This window comes from Balaenoptera borealis, assembly GCF_965194805.1.
Source record: "Balaenoptera borealis genome assembly, chromosome: 11".
NCBI classification, from domain to species: Eukaryota; Metazoa; Chordata; class Mammalia; order Artiodactyla; family Balaenopteridae; genus Balaenoptera; species Balaenoptera borealis.
In genome coordinates, this window is record NC_138868.1 from 36,308,917 (window position 1) to 36,323,527 (window position 14,611).

Sequence of the window (14,611 nt, forward strand, 5' to 3'; positions counted from 1 at the left end):
TGGGAATGCCCGGGAGGATCTTCTGCATAGAGTTCACAGGGGAGAGAGATGCACAATAGACCCAATATATTCCAAGCATTACCCTAAGCACTTACCCTCCACTTAGCCCTGAAAACAACCCATGGACATATATACAATTATTACGCCCAATTATAAAAGCGAGGTACAGATTGGTTGGGTAACTAGCCCCAGATGTCACAGCTAGGTATAAAAGCCAGGCTTCTAAGCAAGCAGTCTAGCTCCAGAAGCCATGCCCTTCGTCACTCTGTCATCCAGCCTGCAGATAGGCCACAGAGACTCGGATCTGGACGTGCGCCGGGTGGATTAGAAAGCAGCCAGACTGGAAAAGACAGGGGTGGTAACATCCACGATGAAGTTACTGTCATTTCCTCCAAATTCATTAGGCGAGCAAGCAAACTGAGAGAAGTGAAGAGGCTAGGCCCTACATCCCACAGTGTGTGTGGGAGTGGAGGTCTGAGGTCAAGAGTGTCAGATTCAAAAGCCCTTGTATTTACACTGTTGGAGGTTGCCCCTTGCTAATTCAATTTCAATAAAATTATTGCAAATTCCAAATTATCTGGGTCTAAAATAATGAGGTTTTAGTCTCTGTAAATTCAGCATTCAAGTATGATCCCACTAAGTGTCATGGATAAGCATGTCAGGAAATTATCCACAAATTGCCGCATTTCCCTATCCTCGAGAACGCATGGCTCTCCTCTGGCTGATGGCTGCTGCGAGAGACTGCGGAGCGTGTTACTATTTAAAGCTGGTAAGCATCACCATGGTAAGCAGGTCACTATGAAACGCACATGTCTGCTCTCTTATGAATTGTTTTTAATACGAAACTGATCTTGAAATGCAACAAAAGTAAATGCTCTAGACTTGTTTTCTTTTCCCTTCTACTCTCTCTTATCTTTGTATAATTTGAGCTTTGATGAATGCTACTCATTTCTATTCAATATGTGACTTTATGGGGAAATTCCGTCCTGAGACAGGAAATGCTATACTGTAGAAGGAATTAGGTATTCTCAGCCCCCAGTATATGGATTTCAGCCATCTGTCTGCTTAATAAACACTACAGTTTTGCATTCAACTGAAAGCCAGACCTGGGCTGCTCAATATAACAAAGAAAATGATGGAAAGCCCCATTTCTTACTTTCAGGGCACCATGCTGCCTCTCTAGAGATCTCCTCCGTGTGCTTAGGGGTACACATTAAAGAGTGTGCCATATTCTTATTAATTGAAACCTATCCTAAATGTTTTAGAGCTACTGGAGTAGTCAGTAGTCACAGCTATCTGTCGAGCACTTGAAATGCCTAGATCGAGAGGTGTCAAACCTATTTCTTTTTACCTTTGTTAAAGCAACTTCCAGAAAACTTAAATTAACCTGTGTGCTTTACATTATATCTCAACTGGGCATTGCTATTCTAGAGCCTTTACGTCTTCTACTAATGTCAAACCATATGCCTGTGTATGTGCATGTGTGTGTTTTACTTTGTTCTGTTAAACATAAGGTAAGTCCTCTTTTGAGAAATTTATTACACCTTATTTTACTTCTACTTAATGTAGTCTTTAGAGAGATACTATAAATGAATATACCAATATTCAATATCCTTATCTGTGCAAAACAGAGTTTGCCGTTTAGATGCCAAAGATCATTTCCTTGCTTTAAATAGTCTAGGAGGCTGAATTCAAACCATTTTCCAAGCTCATCTGGTCACATCTCCAAAAATAGGCTGTGTTTTAGAAGAATATCTAGAATTCCTCCCTCATCTACACAGTCACTTAATACAGGCAATGTATCCATTTTATGAAATTTTAATATTCTACTTAAAAGAAAATCTATCTTAAACTAGTGCATTTTTCCTAACACAACTTAAAACTATAGTTAAACTATATTTGAATAAATACTTGAAATTTGTCCTTATCCCTGTCCAGTATCTGTTTCAGAATATCGCACATTACAAATAGTATTATCCCTAAATCAGTAAGGTGATACAAGAACACAGTGCAAGAGAACCAACACATGATGATTTCTCTGTCGTAAGTTTCAAGATGGAAAATTCACCGATTTTGGAAGAAGTGATCACAAAACATAGGAAGAGAGTTATAGTAACAAGCGGGAATCAGTTATTTAAGTAACAGAATTATGAGAGGTCCAGCGCTCAGGGGGAGAGTTACTTTACTATGCCACTGGCAGTTCTGCTGAAGAGATGTGTAATGATGCTGCGTGTTTTGCACGACTTTCAAGTGACCCATAAAGTTTCTCAATTTTTCTTAAAACTGGCAGGATCAGAAGCTTGGATAAAAAGTGAGCTATCTTTAATTTGACAGAAGCCAGAGAGAAGTGATGATGACACGGTTGGAAAGAATGAGTGCATTCAACTGGAGACCTTTTTAAACCCTGGATACTCCATCTTTCTTACTGGAAAGCCTACTCTTCACAGTGCATCAGCCAGAACCCATTTTAGAATTGCATATGGAGGTTTGTTTTCTACAAATCATAATGCAGCTACTTTTATTCACTTAGAATCGTATTCACAACAGCAATATAGCAGAGACTGCTAGTGTTCACCCACAGCTGCGGCCTCCCCCTCCTTCCCAAGCACACAGACATTCTGCTCTATCGTTAGGTGGGCCAAGGACCTAATTCTGCTCAGTGCCATGTGAGCCAAAGAGGTATGCATCACATTCAGGCCTGGCCCATCGAAACCTCCCACGCATGACCTAATTCTCCTTCCCCGTCTGCTGATGGAGCGGTGAGGATTCTGGGAACCAAGAAGAGGTCACAGCGACAAGATGGAAGGTGAGTGGGTCCCTGAGTTACTGTGTGGGGCACAAGCCTCTACACACACCACCAGCTCTTAGTGAGTGATAGGTAAGAACTTAGTGTTTTGGAACTACTGAAGTTCTCAAGCTTGTCTGTGACAGAAGCTACCACTGTTTCCTAACCTTATACAAGCAGTTTCACACGTTAACCCTACTGCCTTCCAGTTTTCCCTAAAATTTAGAAGCTAAGGGTGAGAAGAAATTTGAAAATGTCATTATGTTTATTAGCAAATGAGGAAACTGGTTCATTATCACAGGACAAGGTGTAATCCAAATGCCCTGGAAAATAAACATCTATGTATAAATGAGAAGATTAGGCAAAAGCAATAGAAACAGATACCAAACTCAGTGTGGTTGAGTTGCAAGATGGCTGTATTTTAGGGACTAAAGCTTTGAGCAATTTTCAGCAGAGCTGAGTTACTCTGCCAGGAACGTATCTAACTTTATTCTAGAAAACAAACAGAGTGGCATGCATGAGGCTGAAATGAAGAAACATATCCTTGTGTTGGGAATAGGAAGAGGCAGAAATGTGAAAGCAGGCAAGTGTAAACCACAACACGTTCTACTGGTCAGTACTAGTTTAGCATCCCACCAAAATACTGTTGAGGAAGGATCGCAGTTAGCACTACTGCCAAACTATGCTAACACTTGCACATTCTTTGTAAATGTTTTTAGACTTATCCTTTACCTTAATAAATATCTGGATCAAGAGAAGCCTCTAAGGGGACTTCCCTGGCGGTCCAGTGGTTAAGAATCCATGCTTCCAATGCAGGAGGCACAGGTTCGATCCCTGGTTGGGGAACTAAGATCCCATAAGCCATGCGGTGTGGCCGGAAAAAAACAAAAGAAGCCTCTAAGGTAATATTAAGAAGTATCTGGGTCAGGCAGACCCAGCAACAGAACCTGTTCTAGGCTCCTGACTGCTTACTTGGCTTTCACAGTGTGATAGTCATTAAGAAGAACCATTAAGAAATGCCATTTGCAGCAACATGGATGGACCTAGAGATTGGCATACTGAGTGAAGGAAGTCAGACAGAGAAAGACAAGTATCATATGATATCGCTTATATGTGGAATCTAAAAAAGGCTACAAATGAACTTTACAAAACAGAAACAGAGTCACAGATGTAGAAAACAAACTTACAGTTACCAGGGGTAAGGTGAGGGGGGAGGGTGAGGGATAAATTGGGAGACTGGGGTTGACAAATACACACTACTATATGTACAATAGGTAACTAATAAGGACCTACCGTATAGCACAGGGAACTCTCCTCAATACTCTGTAATGGCCTACATGGGAAAAGAACCTAAAAAGAGTGGATATATGTATATGTATAGCTGATTCACTTTGCTGTACAGCAGAAACTAACACAACATTGTAAATCAACTATACTCCAATAAATTTTTTTTTAATTTAATCAAGGACTTCCCTGGTAGCGCAGTGGTTAAAAATCTGCCTGCCAATGCAGGGGACACGGGTTCGAGCCCTGGTCCGGGAAGATCCCACATGCAGTGGACAACTAAGCCCGTGAGCCACAACTACAGAAGCCCGCGTGCCTAGAGCCCGTGCTCCGCAACAAGAAAAGCCACTGCAATGAGAAGCCCGCGCACCGCAACGAAGAGTAGCTCCCCACTCGCCACAAGTAGAGAAAGCCCGCGCACAGCAACAAGGACCCAACGCAGCCATAAATAAATAAATAAATAAATAAATAAATAAATAAATAAATAAATAAATAAATAAATAAATAAATAAATAAATAAATAAATAAATTTAAAAAGAAAAAATTTAATCAGGAATTTAACATCGGATATAGATATTGGCTATTTCTCATAATTGCATGATTAATTCAGTAAGAAGCTAGTATTATGAAATAATTGTCACCCTTTACAGACTAAAAAAATAAAGAACCAGATCTATTTATGCTAACCTTGCCTTAAAATATAACATCCAGCGGCGCGGTCCGCCGCGACCGGTCTCCTGCGGAGCCGACTGAGCGCGGCCGCTGAGCCCAGCCCGCCTGTGAGCGCCTGGTGCGGGCATGCGGACACCACGGAGCGCTTTGATAAAGCGGCGCTAAGTGCGCTGCACCGTCAGAAATGAAAGTTCATTAGCCTCTACTCTGGAGACGCTCCTGTTCTTCACAGCTTTAATAATCACTGTACTTATTGGGTTGTATTTCACGACTAAATCTTATGTTTTTTTGAAGGCGCCTTTGGTATGTCCAATAGAGACGGCTATTTTTATGCTGCTCTTGCTGCAGTGGTCGCCGTCCACGTGGTGCTGGCCCTCTTTGTTTATGTGGCCTGGAATAAAGGCTCACGGCAGTGGCGTAAAGGCAAACAGGATTAAAGTGAATATCACCTTTTGATAGCATTAAATTGATTTTTTTTAAGTGGTAAGTGCATCTGGGATATTGATGATTTTAATAAAGTTGAAAGAACATGTTAAAATCAATCTTATGGAGTCACGTTTGACTAGTGTAAATTCTGATCCTTCTAAAACAATGGTTTGTATCATCAGTTTTAATTGTATGAGCCTCTCATTTGCAAATGAGAATTTGGAAAAGTTAAATTGGTTGCAAATAAATATGTGAAATTAGTTACACATTATTCTGGGAAGAATTTGATTACCCTACAACAAAAAAATATTTTATAGCATTTCGTCTTTTGGTTGGCTTTGAGTTTTACTCCTCTGGATATATTCAGATGTACATAGTGGAGCAAATCTAAACTTTATTTTTCGCTGGAACACTTTCCCTAACTATCATGAAAATACCAGGTCATTGGATTTTGGGTTGTAAATGCCTACTGGAAATTGCTTAAATCCTGGACACTGGAATTAATCTGAATGTCACTGAGAAATTTTGCATGAAGTGTAATCCCTAGTCAATAGAAATCTTTCATTACATTATTTCCTGGGGAAACTAGGCTGAATCACACCCACTCATGTAAAAGGACTGGGTTTATTGAAGAATGCAGACAGCAAAGCAAAGAGCTGCCTGCCTGGGCACCCAGCCTACTCCCTCAAGGCCCCTTGCAGGCCAGCCTCCTGCTTTCAGACAAACTCTGTAATGATCTGCTTTGCTCTGTCATTCAACAAGGAACTGATGCTTTAATTACAAGGTTGTGTAAACTCCCTTTAAATTTGTTTTTCCTACTTTTTAATAATGTATATGAAGGAATTTACATTTAAAAGTGTTAATTTTTGCATACTTAGGGAGTGTAAACAATCCTGAAAATAGATTATTTTTATCATCCAGGAAGTATTCTTGGAATTTCTAGTCTAGTCTTTTAAATCAGTGCCGTTATATCCCAGATACATAGATAGATAATGTATCTAAGTTAGATAATCCTTGAGGTCCTTTCTGATAGAAAAAGACCCTCTGGTTTTACTTTAGTATCCTTGGTCTGTGTTCTTTCTAGCCACTTGGTACTACTTGTGTGCAATCTAAAAACACACCTGAAAAAAATTCATATTAAAACAGGAAGAAAATTTAAATTCCCTGTAATGTTGCCACCTGGAGATAACCACTATATTGGTTTACATCCTGTGTGCATTTCTTAATGCTAGTTTGATACACACTAAAAGTTTGGTTTAAGTTCAAATTCTGCCAATTTCACCTGGCGGCTATTTGCATTTTTTCAGATGAGTGATTATTGGCCGTTTTCTTAAAAAGCACATTCTACCTTTACTCTTTTAACTAGATATCTCATTGTACAAATTTCCCATCATTGACAATCCCTAATACAATGGCCCTTGCTGTGAGTGTTTGCCGTTACTGATTTTGTTTATTCACCCCTACTTTTGATGCTGTGGAACTGGACTAAAGGAGTAGAGAGGTAGTTAGGCATAAAAGCAAAGAAGGCATTTGTGTTTATTTAATTGTTGAGAAAAAAAAAATTATTGGGCTTCCCTGGTGGCGCAGTGGTTGAGAATCTGCCTGCCAATGCAGGGGACACGGGTTCGAGCCCTGGTCTGGGAAGATCCCACATGCCGCGGAGCAACTGGGCCCGTGAGCCACAACTACTGAGCCTGCGCGTCTGGAGCCTGTGCTCCGCAACAAGAGAGGCCGCGACAGTGAGAGGCCCGCGCACCGCGATGAAGAGTGGCCCCCGCTTGCCACAACTAGAGAAAGCCCTCGCACAGAAACGAAGACCCAACGCACCCAAAAAATAAATAAATAAATTCATTAAAAAAAATAATAAAATATTATTATAGGACTATTTTTTATTCTTGCTTATAGTTAAATATTATCAACAGTTTAAATGTCTTAAGTAGTTATTCTAAATGTAAAATGTTTTCTTAAAAAGACTATAGTTTTGGTATAAAATTGTACACATTTAATATGAAATTGTAGAATACTCCAGATTGAGTCTAGTGTACTGTATGGTAGATTTCTAGATGTTCCCCTCTTTAGATGTCTTGTTGTACTTAGAATTTGTCCACCTAATTTCTTTTTCTATAATGCCAAGGTTTTTCTCGTACTTTTGGGATCTTATGCTATTTGTAAGATATTAATGTCCAGTGCTGGATTATTTTGTTTGATTTCAGACATTTGCTGAGTAGATAATATGGGTATTTTTCTGCAAGTATTTAAACTGGGGATTCATGTAAAAGCAGGTGTAATTTCCTCTTGGAAAAGGTACCCAGCATTTGAAAGTTAGAATCAGATGTTAAGGTTGATACTTGGGGTTACTATAATATAGACTTGTTTTCAAACAAGTTAATATTTTCTTAGGGTTTTTACTGTTAACTGACTAGTTTGCTGCTGTTGAAATAACATGGTATTTGACAAATAGATTTATTTTTCAAGATGTCTCAGTGATTTCCTCTTGTACATCCTTTCAGGATGTATAGAAAGGAAAGCTACAATTGAGCCCTTATATAAATGTTATAAGGTAGGAATATGTTCACTACTGTTTGAAAACTGATTGTAAAGATAACCTCAATTAGGGAGTGTAACTTGAAGTGTCAGTACGGGCTACTGATTTATCACATGACCTTCTTAACCTCACCTACCATTTTGCTCCCCAGAATATAATCTTTTTTCTCATTGTGCTTAAAAATGAAGTCTGCTGTAGAATGCATCTGATGTCATTAGCTCTTCAAGTGGATACCATTTTATATGTGACAGCAGAATTCAGTTTTGAATTGTTGAAGAAATTTAAACCTCCATAAAAGAGAAAAAAAAACAACCTGTGTTTCATGGGAATCTAACAGAAATATACTGTAAGATTATTTTCATTATAAAGATCTCATCAGTTTTGCCCAAAAAGCAAAAAAAAAAAAAAAAAAAAAAAAGAAAAGACATCCAACCAGGTACTATAGTTTTTCAGTTCTATAAAAGGTAAATACCCTTTGCATATGTTCTGAACTGAGATGGGTATGTTAAGTATAGCTGGCACCATTCTATAAAAGTAGCAGTTGTTAAGCACTTTAAATATTTTGCAAATAATTGCTCCCCCAAACAGATCATAGTCCAGCAGAGAGCCTAGAGATTGACTGTGACATCTTTCAATAACGTTGCCTAAAGAAAGTCTCCTGGTCCATTGAGAATTGTTAGTTAGGAAAGAAAGACAGTCTTATCTTGATTTTTCACCAGAAAGTCAATGTTCAGTAGCCTGTTTTAAAATAAAATTGACTGATATATATATGGCTCTGCTAATCGCATGCATCATTTCAGATGTGACAATTACAGATAACAAACATCTATGTGACTCACCAAAGTGCAACCTCAAAATGCACTCTAAAGAATCAGCAGTTGTCAAGATTTCCACTCCCTCTGAGATACAAGCCGGTTTAACGTGTTTCCCTCAAGCCCCTAGGGATGCAGTTATGTCTACTGGGCTACAAACTTTAAAAGGTAAGCAGTGACTTTGGTAAGTGATGGAAAGTGCTTAAAGCGCATCCAAGAGACTCTTTTTTTGCCCAGGAAAAATGCACTTGTAGGAAAAGAATATGAAAAGACTACATCAAGGTCTGCCTTGTTAAGTCAAAATAACACAACCAATATATTGCACCTAGCACCACACAAGCCCCCTTCTTGTGACTGTCTTCTTCATGCACTATTGCTGGTTTCAAGACTGCAATACAGCTTCTGTCTGTCTGCCTTTCTTTACCAAGCTGATGAACATAATGTCTCTTGAAAGCTTAGACTAGACAATCCGTTTCATTTTCAAGTTTCAGTCACATTTTTCAAAGGAAGCATTATTGAGAGTTTAAGCATAATAATAGTCTCAGGGCCTAGAGACTTCCTTCTCTTAGAATTAAATCAGTATTGTAAAGTGTCCTTCCTGCCCCCGCCCTTAAGGACTCTAACAGATACATTCAGATCTAAATTCAGCACCAGTGCTTGTTGGTAAGTATTTGCATGACAGTGAGTTTACAAATAAGGTTGAAGTTATTTTAGTTCTGCTCAACACGGCAGTACTGACACTCCAGTACCCCTGTAAACATTACTACCTATATACTTTTATTAACAATAATATTAGTGCATCCAAGATAGGTGAGCATTTCTGGGCGTTGAGGAGAGTCTTTATCATGTATCTTCTCCAGCCCTCAGGAAGGAATGGTAGTGAAATGATTGTTTTAAGTTTCTCTGTTTGTGTACCCAAGTAATAGCTTTTTCCTTTATAAAGAGGAGTGTCAATTTGGCAAGTCTGATGAGGATTGGATCATGCGTGCCCGAGACCGTGGCTTCAGCACAATACAAGCCATCTCTTCTCTCAGACCTTCTGAATTAGTTCAAGCTGTCTGATACTCCTTGTCCAACTCCCTCTATAAATGATTCAGTTACTAGTGGAAAACTCAACTATAAAAGGTATGCCTTGAAACAGACACATATTTGGGTACCTGAGTCACAAGGCTGAGGTTGAAGCCAACTCATGAACTGCCTTCCCCTTGCCCTTCATCACTGTTCCACCAATAATACTGTCTTCACTTTTATAGCATTTGATAGCTTAAAACACAGCGCTATATATTCCTTTAATAATTCTTTGCAATAACACTGCTGGATAAACACTGAAGGTAACATTAACCCAACTGTAATATGTAAAAATACAGAAGTGACAGTGCTCCAGTAAGGAAATCAGGTCTAAACCCCAATTCTCCAATCCCTTTGCCCAATCTTCACCTCTACTGCAATGCTTCCCCACATAACACTGATGAAACACAGGATTCTCCTGATCTTATTAAGGTTAACACAATTGACCATGAGAATTACTTTAAGAAAATTATTTTCCCTAATTCATAACTTTCAAGGGAAGATGTATTTTCAGAGTCCATGGACACCAGGAACATTATTTGAGCTCGTATTTTTCACAGTTAGGACTTTCAAATTCCACAAAGGTGAAGCCATCACCTATCACAGTGGCAAGAGAGGGCTTGACAAACACAAACTCACTGACCTGGTGCAATCAATATCATTTCATGAGGTAATGTCATTTTGAAAAATAATGCATTAAAATCAATTCCCTGTGTTGCTCCTCAGATTTACAGCATTAGCATGCAGGTATCAGCAGTGGCTTGATAACCCGTGGAACTATATTAATGTTTATATTTTTTTGTTTTGCTTTGGAAATATCTTCAAGTCTTCTTTTAAAAGTTGAGCACTAGTTTCTTTATTTGTCTCATGGAACTTTTTAAAAAACACACAAATATTACATATATAAATCCCCACTGTAGGAGATGCAAACAATATTGAATTTATAGCAATAAGTGGATGTTCTTGTTCATACACACACACACACCCATTGGTAATAAGGTGAACAGTATGCATGGTTCCCATCTCCCTGTATTTACATAAATATATGTAGATAAATGCAAATCAGAACAACAATGAGGTATCACCTCACACAGGTCAGCATGGCCATCATCAAAAAACTCTATAAACAATAAATGCTGGAGAGGGTGTGGAGAAAAGGGAACCCTCTTGCACTGTTGGTAGGAATGTAAATTGATACAGTCACTATGGAGAAGAGTATGGAGGTTTCTTAAAAAACTAAAAATAGAACTACCATATGATCCAGCAATCCCACTACTGGGCATATACCCTGAGAAAACCATAATTCAAAAAGAGTCATGTACCACAGTGTTCATTGCAGCTCTATTTACAATAGCCAGGACATGGAAGCAACCTACGTGTCCATCAACAGATGAAAGGATAAAGAAGATGTGGCACATATATACAATGGAATATTACTCAGCCATAAAAAGAAACAAAATTGAGTTATTTGTAGTGAGGTGGATGGACCTAGAGTCTGTCATACAGAGTGAAGTAAGTCAGAAAGAGAAAAACAAATACCATATGCTAACACATATATATGGAATCTAAAAAAAAAAAAAAAAGGTTCTGATGAACCTAGGGGCAGAACAGGAATAAAGACGCAGTCATAGAGCATGGACTTAAGGATATGGGGAGGTGGAAGGGTAAGCTGGGAGGAAATGAGAGAGTAGCACTGACATATATACACTACCAAATGTAAAATAGCTAATGGGGAGCAGCTGCATAACACAGGGAGATCAGCTCAGTGCCTTGTGTCCACCTAGAGGGGTGGGATAGGGAGGATGGGAGGGAGGTGCAAGAGGGAGGGGATATGGGGATATATGTATACATATAGCTCATTCACTTTGTTATACAGCAGAAACTAACACAACTATGTAAAGCAATTATACTCCAGTAAAGATGCTAAAAAATAATAATAATACTAATAAACTAGCCAGGTGATTATACTATATGTATACCATATGCATTGTCTTGCAACTTGGTTTTATTTATTTTTCTTTCTTTTTTTCTCAAAAATATGTCTTTCAGTGTGGGTGTGTATATGCGTGTGCACGTGTCTGTACATACATACACTCAGAAGTTCAAAGCACTGTATTGTATTCCATTAAATTATACTCCAAATAAATTAAATCATTCCATTACTGACAGGTACTTGGGCTGTTTCTGGTTTTTGGTAAGTACAAATAATGCGGCAAAAACATCCGTGTATGTGCATTTTTCGCCCCTCAGGAGCATATGCTTAGAACACATTTCAAGAGGTAAAATCAATGGACTCAAGAGAATCCCTCTATGACCCTTCAGATTTACTTTAAAAGTAGATTGATTTTGTCAAATTGCCATTAAAAAGTCTCACCGATTTAACTCTCAGTCATGCATGAGGCTGTTTACCCCAACTTCCCCAACACAGAATAAAATCAATCTTCTAAGTTTCTCCTCTTAGAAGTCATTGTTCATTATTTTTCACCATCAGCATGTCATCTCTTCAGAAGAATACTGATAACGTGCTGTGTGTCCTTCAGTAAGTTACTTAACCTTTCTGTGTCTCAGCTTTGTGAACTCTAAAATGGGGATAATAATAATACCTAACTCAAAGGGTTATTTCCTGGGTTTTTTGTACACTTTGCCTCTTTTTCAATGTGACTGTGTCTCTTTCCTCTTTGGTTGATTCAGTTAGTTAATGATCATCTACAGTGTGCCAGGTACCATTCTAGTTGCTGGGGACAGAGTAGGGAGATGTAACCCAGTGGTCACTCTCACATAGCTTACATCCCCATGGGGAGGCAGACAATACAGAAACAAACACATAAATGTATAATGTTATGATAGGCTGTGTTAGTAAAGAAAAAATAAAGGAGGGTATGGGGCCGAAAAGTACTAGGGGTCTGTTTCAGACACAGTGGTCAAAGAAAGTCTCTGATGATGGGGGCAGACTTGAGCAGAGACCTGAAGGAAATGAGCATGGAGGCTCAGGGGAGCCCAAGTGCAAAGCCCTGAGATAGGAATGTGGTTGGCCTGTGTGAGGAATAGCGAGGAATAGCGCGCTGGTGCCGAGGGAGCATGGGGGAGAAAACAGAGATGCAGCTGAGAAGAGCCAGGGACCAGATTCTGAGTGTTCTCGTTAGCCAGAAGGAGGAATGGGAATTTTATTCTAAATGCAGACAGAAGCCAGGGCACTGGCCTCTGAACTGCTCCAAACACAGAGAGGGGCTGAAACTTTAAGCTTCCTACACTGAGCAGATGCCTGGAGTGTGGCCATGAGCAGTGCCCACATGCCCTCTGAGCAGGGCTCTCAGCAATCAGCACATCCATCACAAACACAAGCCAACAGGCAAAGCTGAAGAGGGCCATCAAGATACGGAACCATGCCCCTGAACCACACTCACACCTTCTTCCTTCAACCCAAAAGATAGACTCAGGGTACCTTCTTCTCTGATGCACAGTGCCTTTGCCAACTGACAATCCAGGGACAGGAGTGCTGGCCATGCTCGGCCACCAGAATGGCACAACGGGTCTGCCACAGGAGCGCCAAGAGCTCGGGCAGGGCTGCAGCTTAGGGCTTTGCCCCTACACGGCCATCCTACCTCTACAGATGGTCCCGTTGCCCACGTAGCCCGGTTTGCAGGTGCAGCTGTGACCCTGGACGGTGTTGGTGCAGATGGCATTCTCATCACAGTTGTGCTGCCCGCTGCCACATTCGTCGTGCTCTGTTTGCAGGGTGAGAAAGAGAGACACCTTTTCATAAGTTGGAATCACTGGGGTTGGAAAAGTTAGCTGGAACTCACCAAGTAAGAATGACAGCGACTACCATGCATTGGGACCTTACTCTACGCCTGGCAGTTTCCATGCCTGATGTGGTTGAAATCTCAAAACCTCAAAACCTCTAAAAGATGGATGCTATTATCCTCACTTGGCAGGTAAACAGACTGAGTGTCAGAGAAGTCAAGTGACTTATGCAAGTGACAATGATTGCTAAGTGCTTCCCTAAGGTCACAATGATTGCTAAGTGCTTCTCTAAGGTCACTGCTTCTTCCATGTCTGCAAAGGTTTCTGCAGAGGTTCCAAGGCAGTGGTTCTCAATAGGGGCGGGGGGCAGGGTGTGTGCAGTGCTGCATCTCCTCCTCCTAGGAAACATTTGACAGTGTCTGAGGATATTTTGGGGCGTCATGCTTTGAGAAACGAGATGCTACTGGAATCTAGTGGATGGAGGGCAGAGATGCTGGTAAGCATCTTACAATGCACAGGACAGCCCACAACAACGAAGAATTAACCAGTCTGATATGTCAACAGCCCCAAGGTTGGGAACTGGGTATGGAGGCTCCGATTGCCTGGGTCCAGCTCGTGAGGTAAACCACCTGTCACATCCTCTCAATGTTCTTCTCCAACAGAACAAAGAGGGTAAAACTAAAGAGGAAGGCCCAGCTAATACAGCCTGGCAGAGGAGCATTAACCCACAAGTATTTTCACAAGGTTCAGAATTTAACCACTGGGCTGATGCCTAATGTGTAGTAATATGGTTGTATATATTCAAATAGCCATGGCATCCTTAATCCACAAGACACAGGGGGAAATGCATCTAACACTACGAAATGGACTGAAAGATTCCAAGTTAGAAACCAAGATTTCACAGATAACTAGACTCTCCCCTCATTATCAGGACGTTTTAATACTCACTTAAATGACTCCTCTGTAAATAAATAATGTGAGAAAGTTTATGCCCTTTATTCCCTTTAACATCTGCTAGTATAACTTCTTAGAAATCTTAAGAAGAAAAATCAAGTAGGGTTATTTAAGTCATAACAGGTTATAAAACAAGAGTTGAAATCCCAGCTATAAATCTCAAAGAAATCAACACTAATTGAACAAAATTAAAAATTCAATATAGTTTGTTAAGCAAACTGTTAGATCAATGTACCAATAAACTGAAATATCAACTATCTTCATGAATTTTTTTTAATAAATTTATTTATTTTATTTTTGGCTGCGTTGGGTCTTTGTTGC

General features: G+C 39.8%; 1 protein-coding gene and 1 pseudogene across 4 annotated transcripts in view; one reads left to right on the plus strand and one right to left on the minus strand.

The window, feature by feature from the left end:
• NELL1 (neural EGFL like 1) overlaps positions 1-14,611 on the minus strand; it is an 866,104-nt gene that overhangs the window by 328,021 nt on the left and 523,472 nt on the right. For all 3 annotated transcript variants that reach the window (XM_082342435.1, XM_082342434.1, XM_082342433.1), the window contains exon 14: positions 13,195-13,317. In XM_082342435.1, the coding sequence (XP_082198561.1) occupies positions 13,195-13,317 (123 nt within the window). The remainder of the gene's footprint in view (positions 1-13,194; positions 13,318-14,611) is intronic.
• Positions 2,800-5,459, plus strand: LOC309605847 (vacuolar ATPase assembly integral membrane protein VMA21 pseudogene; annotated as a pseudogene). Its single transcript has 2 exons — positions 2,800-2,806; positions 4,781-5,459. The product of its transcript is annotated as a vacuolar ATPase assembly integral membrane protein VMA21 pseudogene (transcript).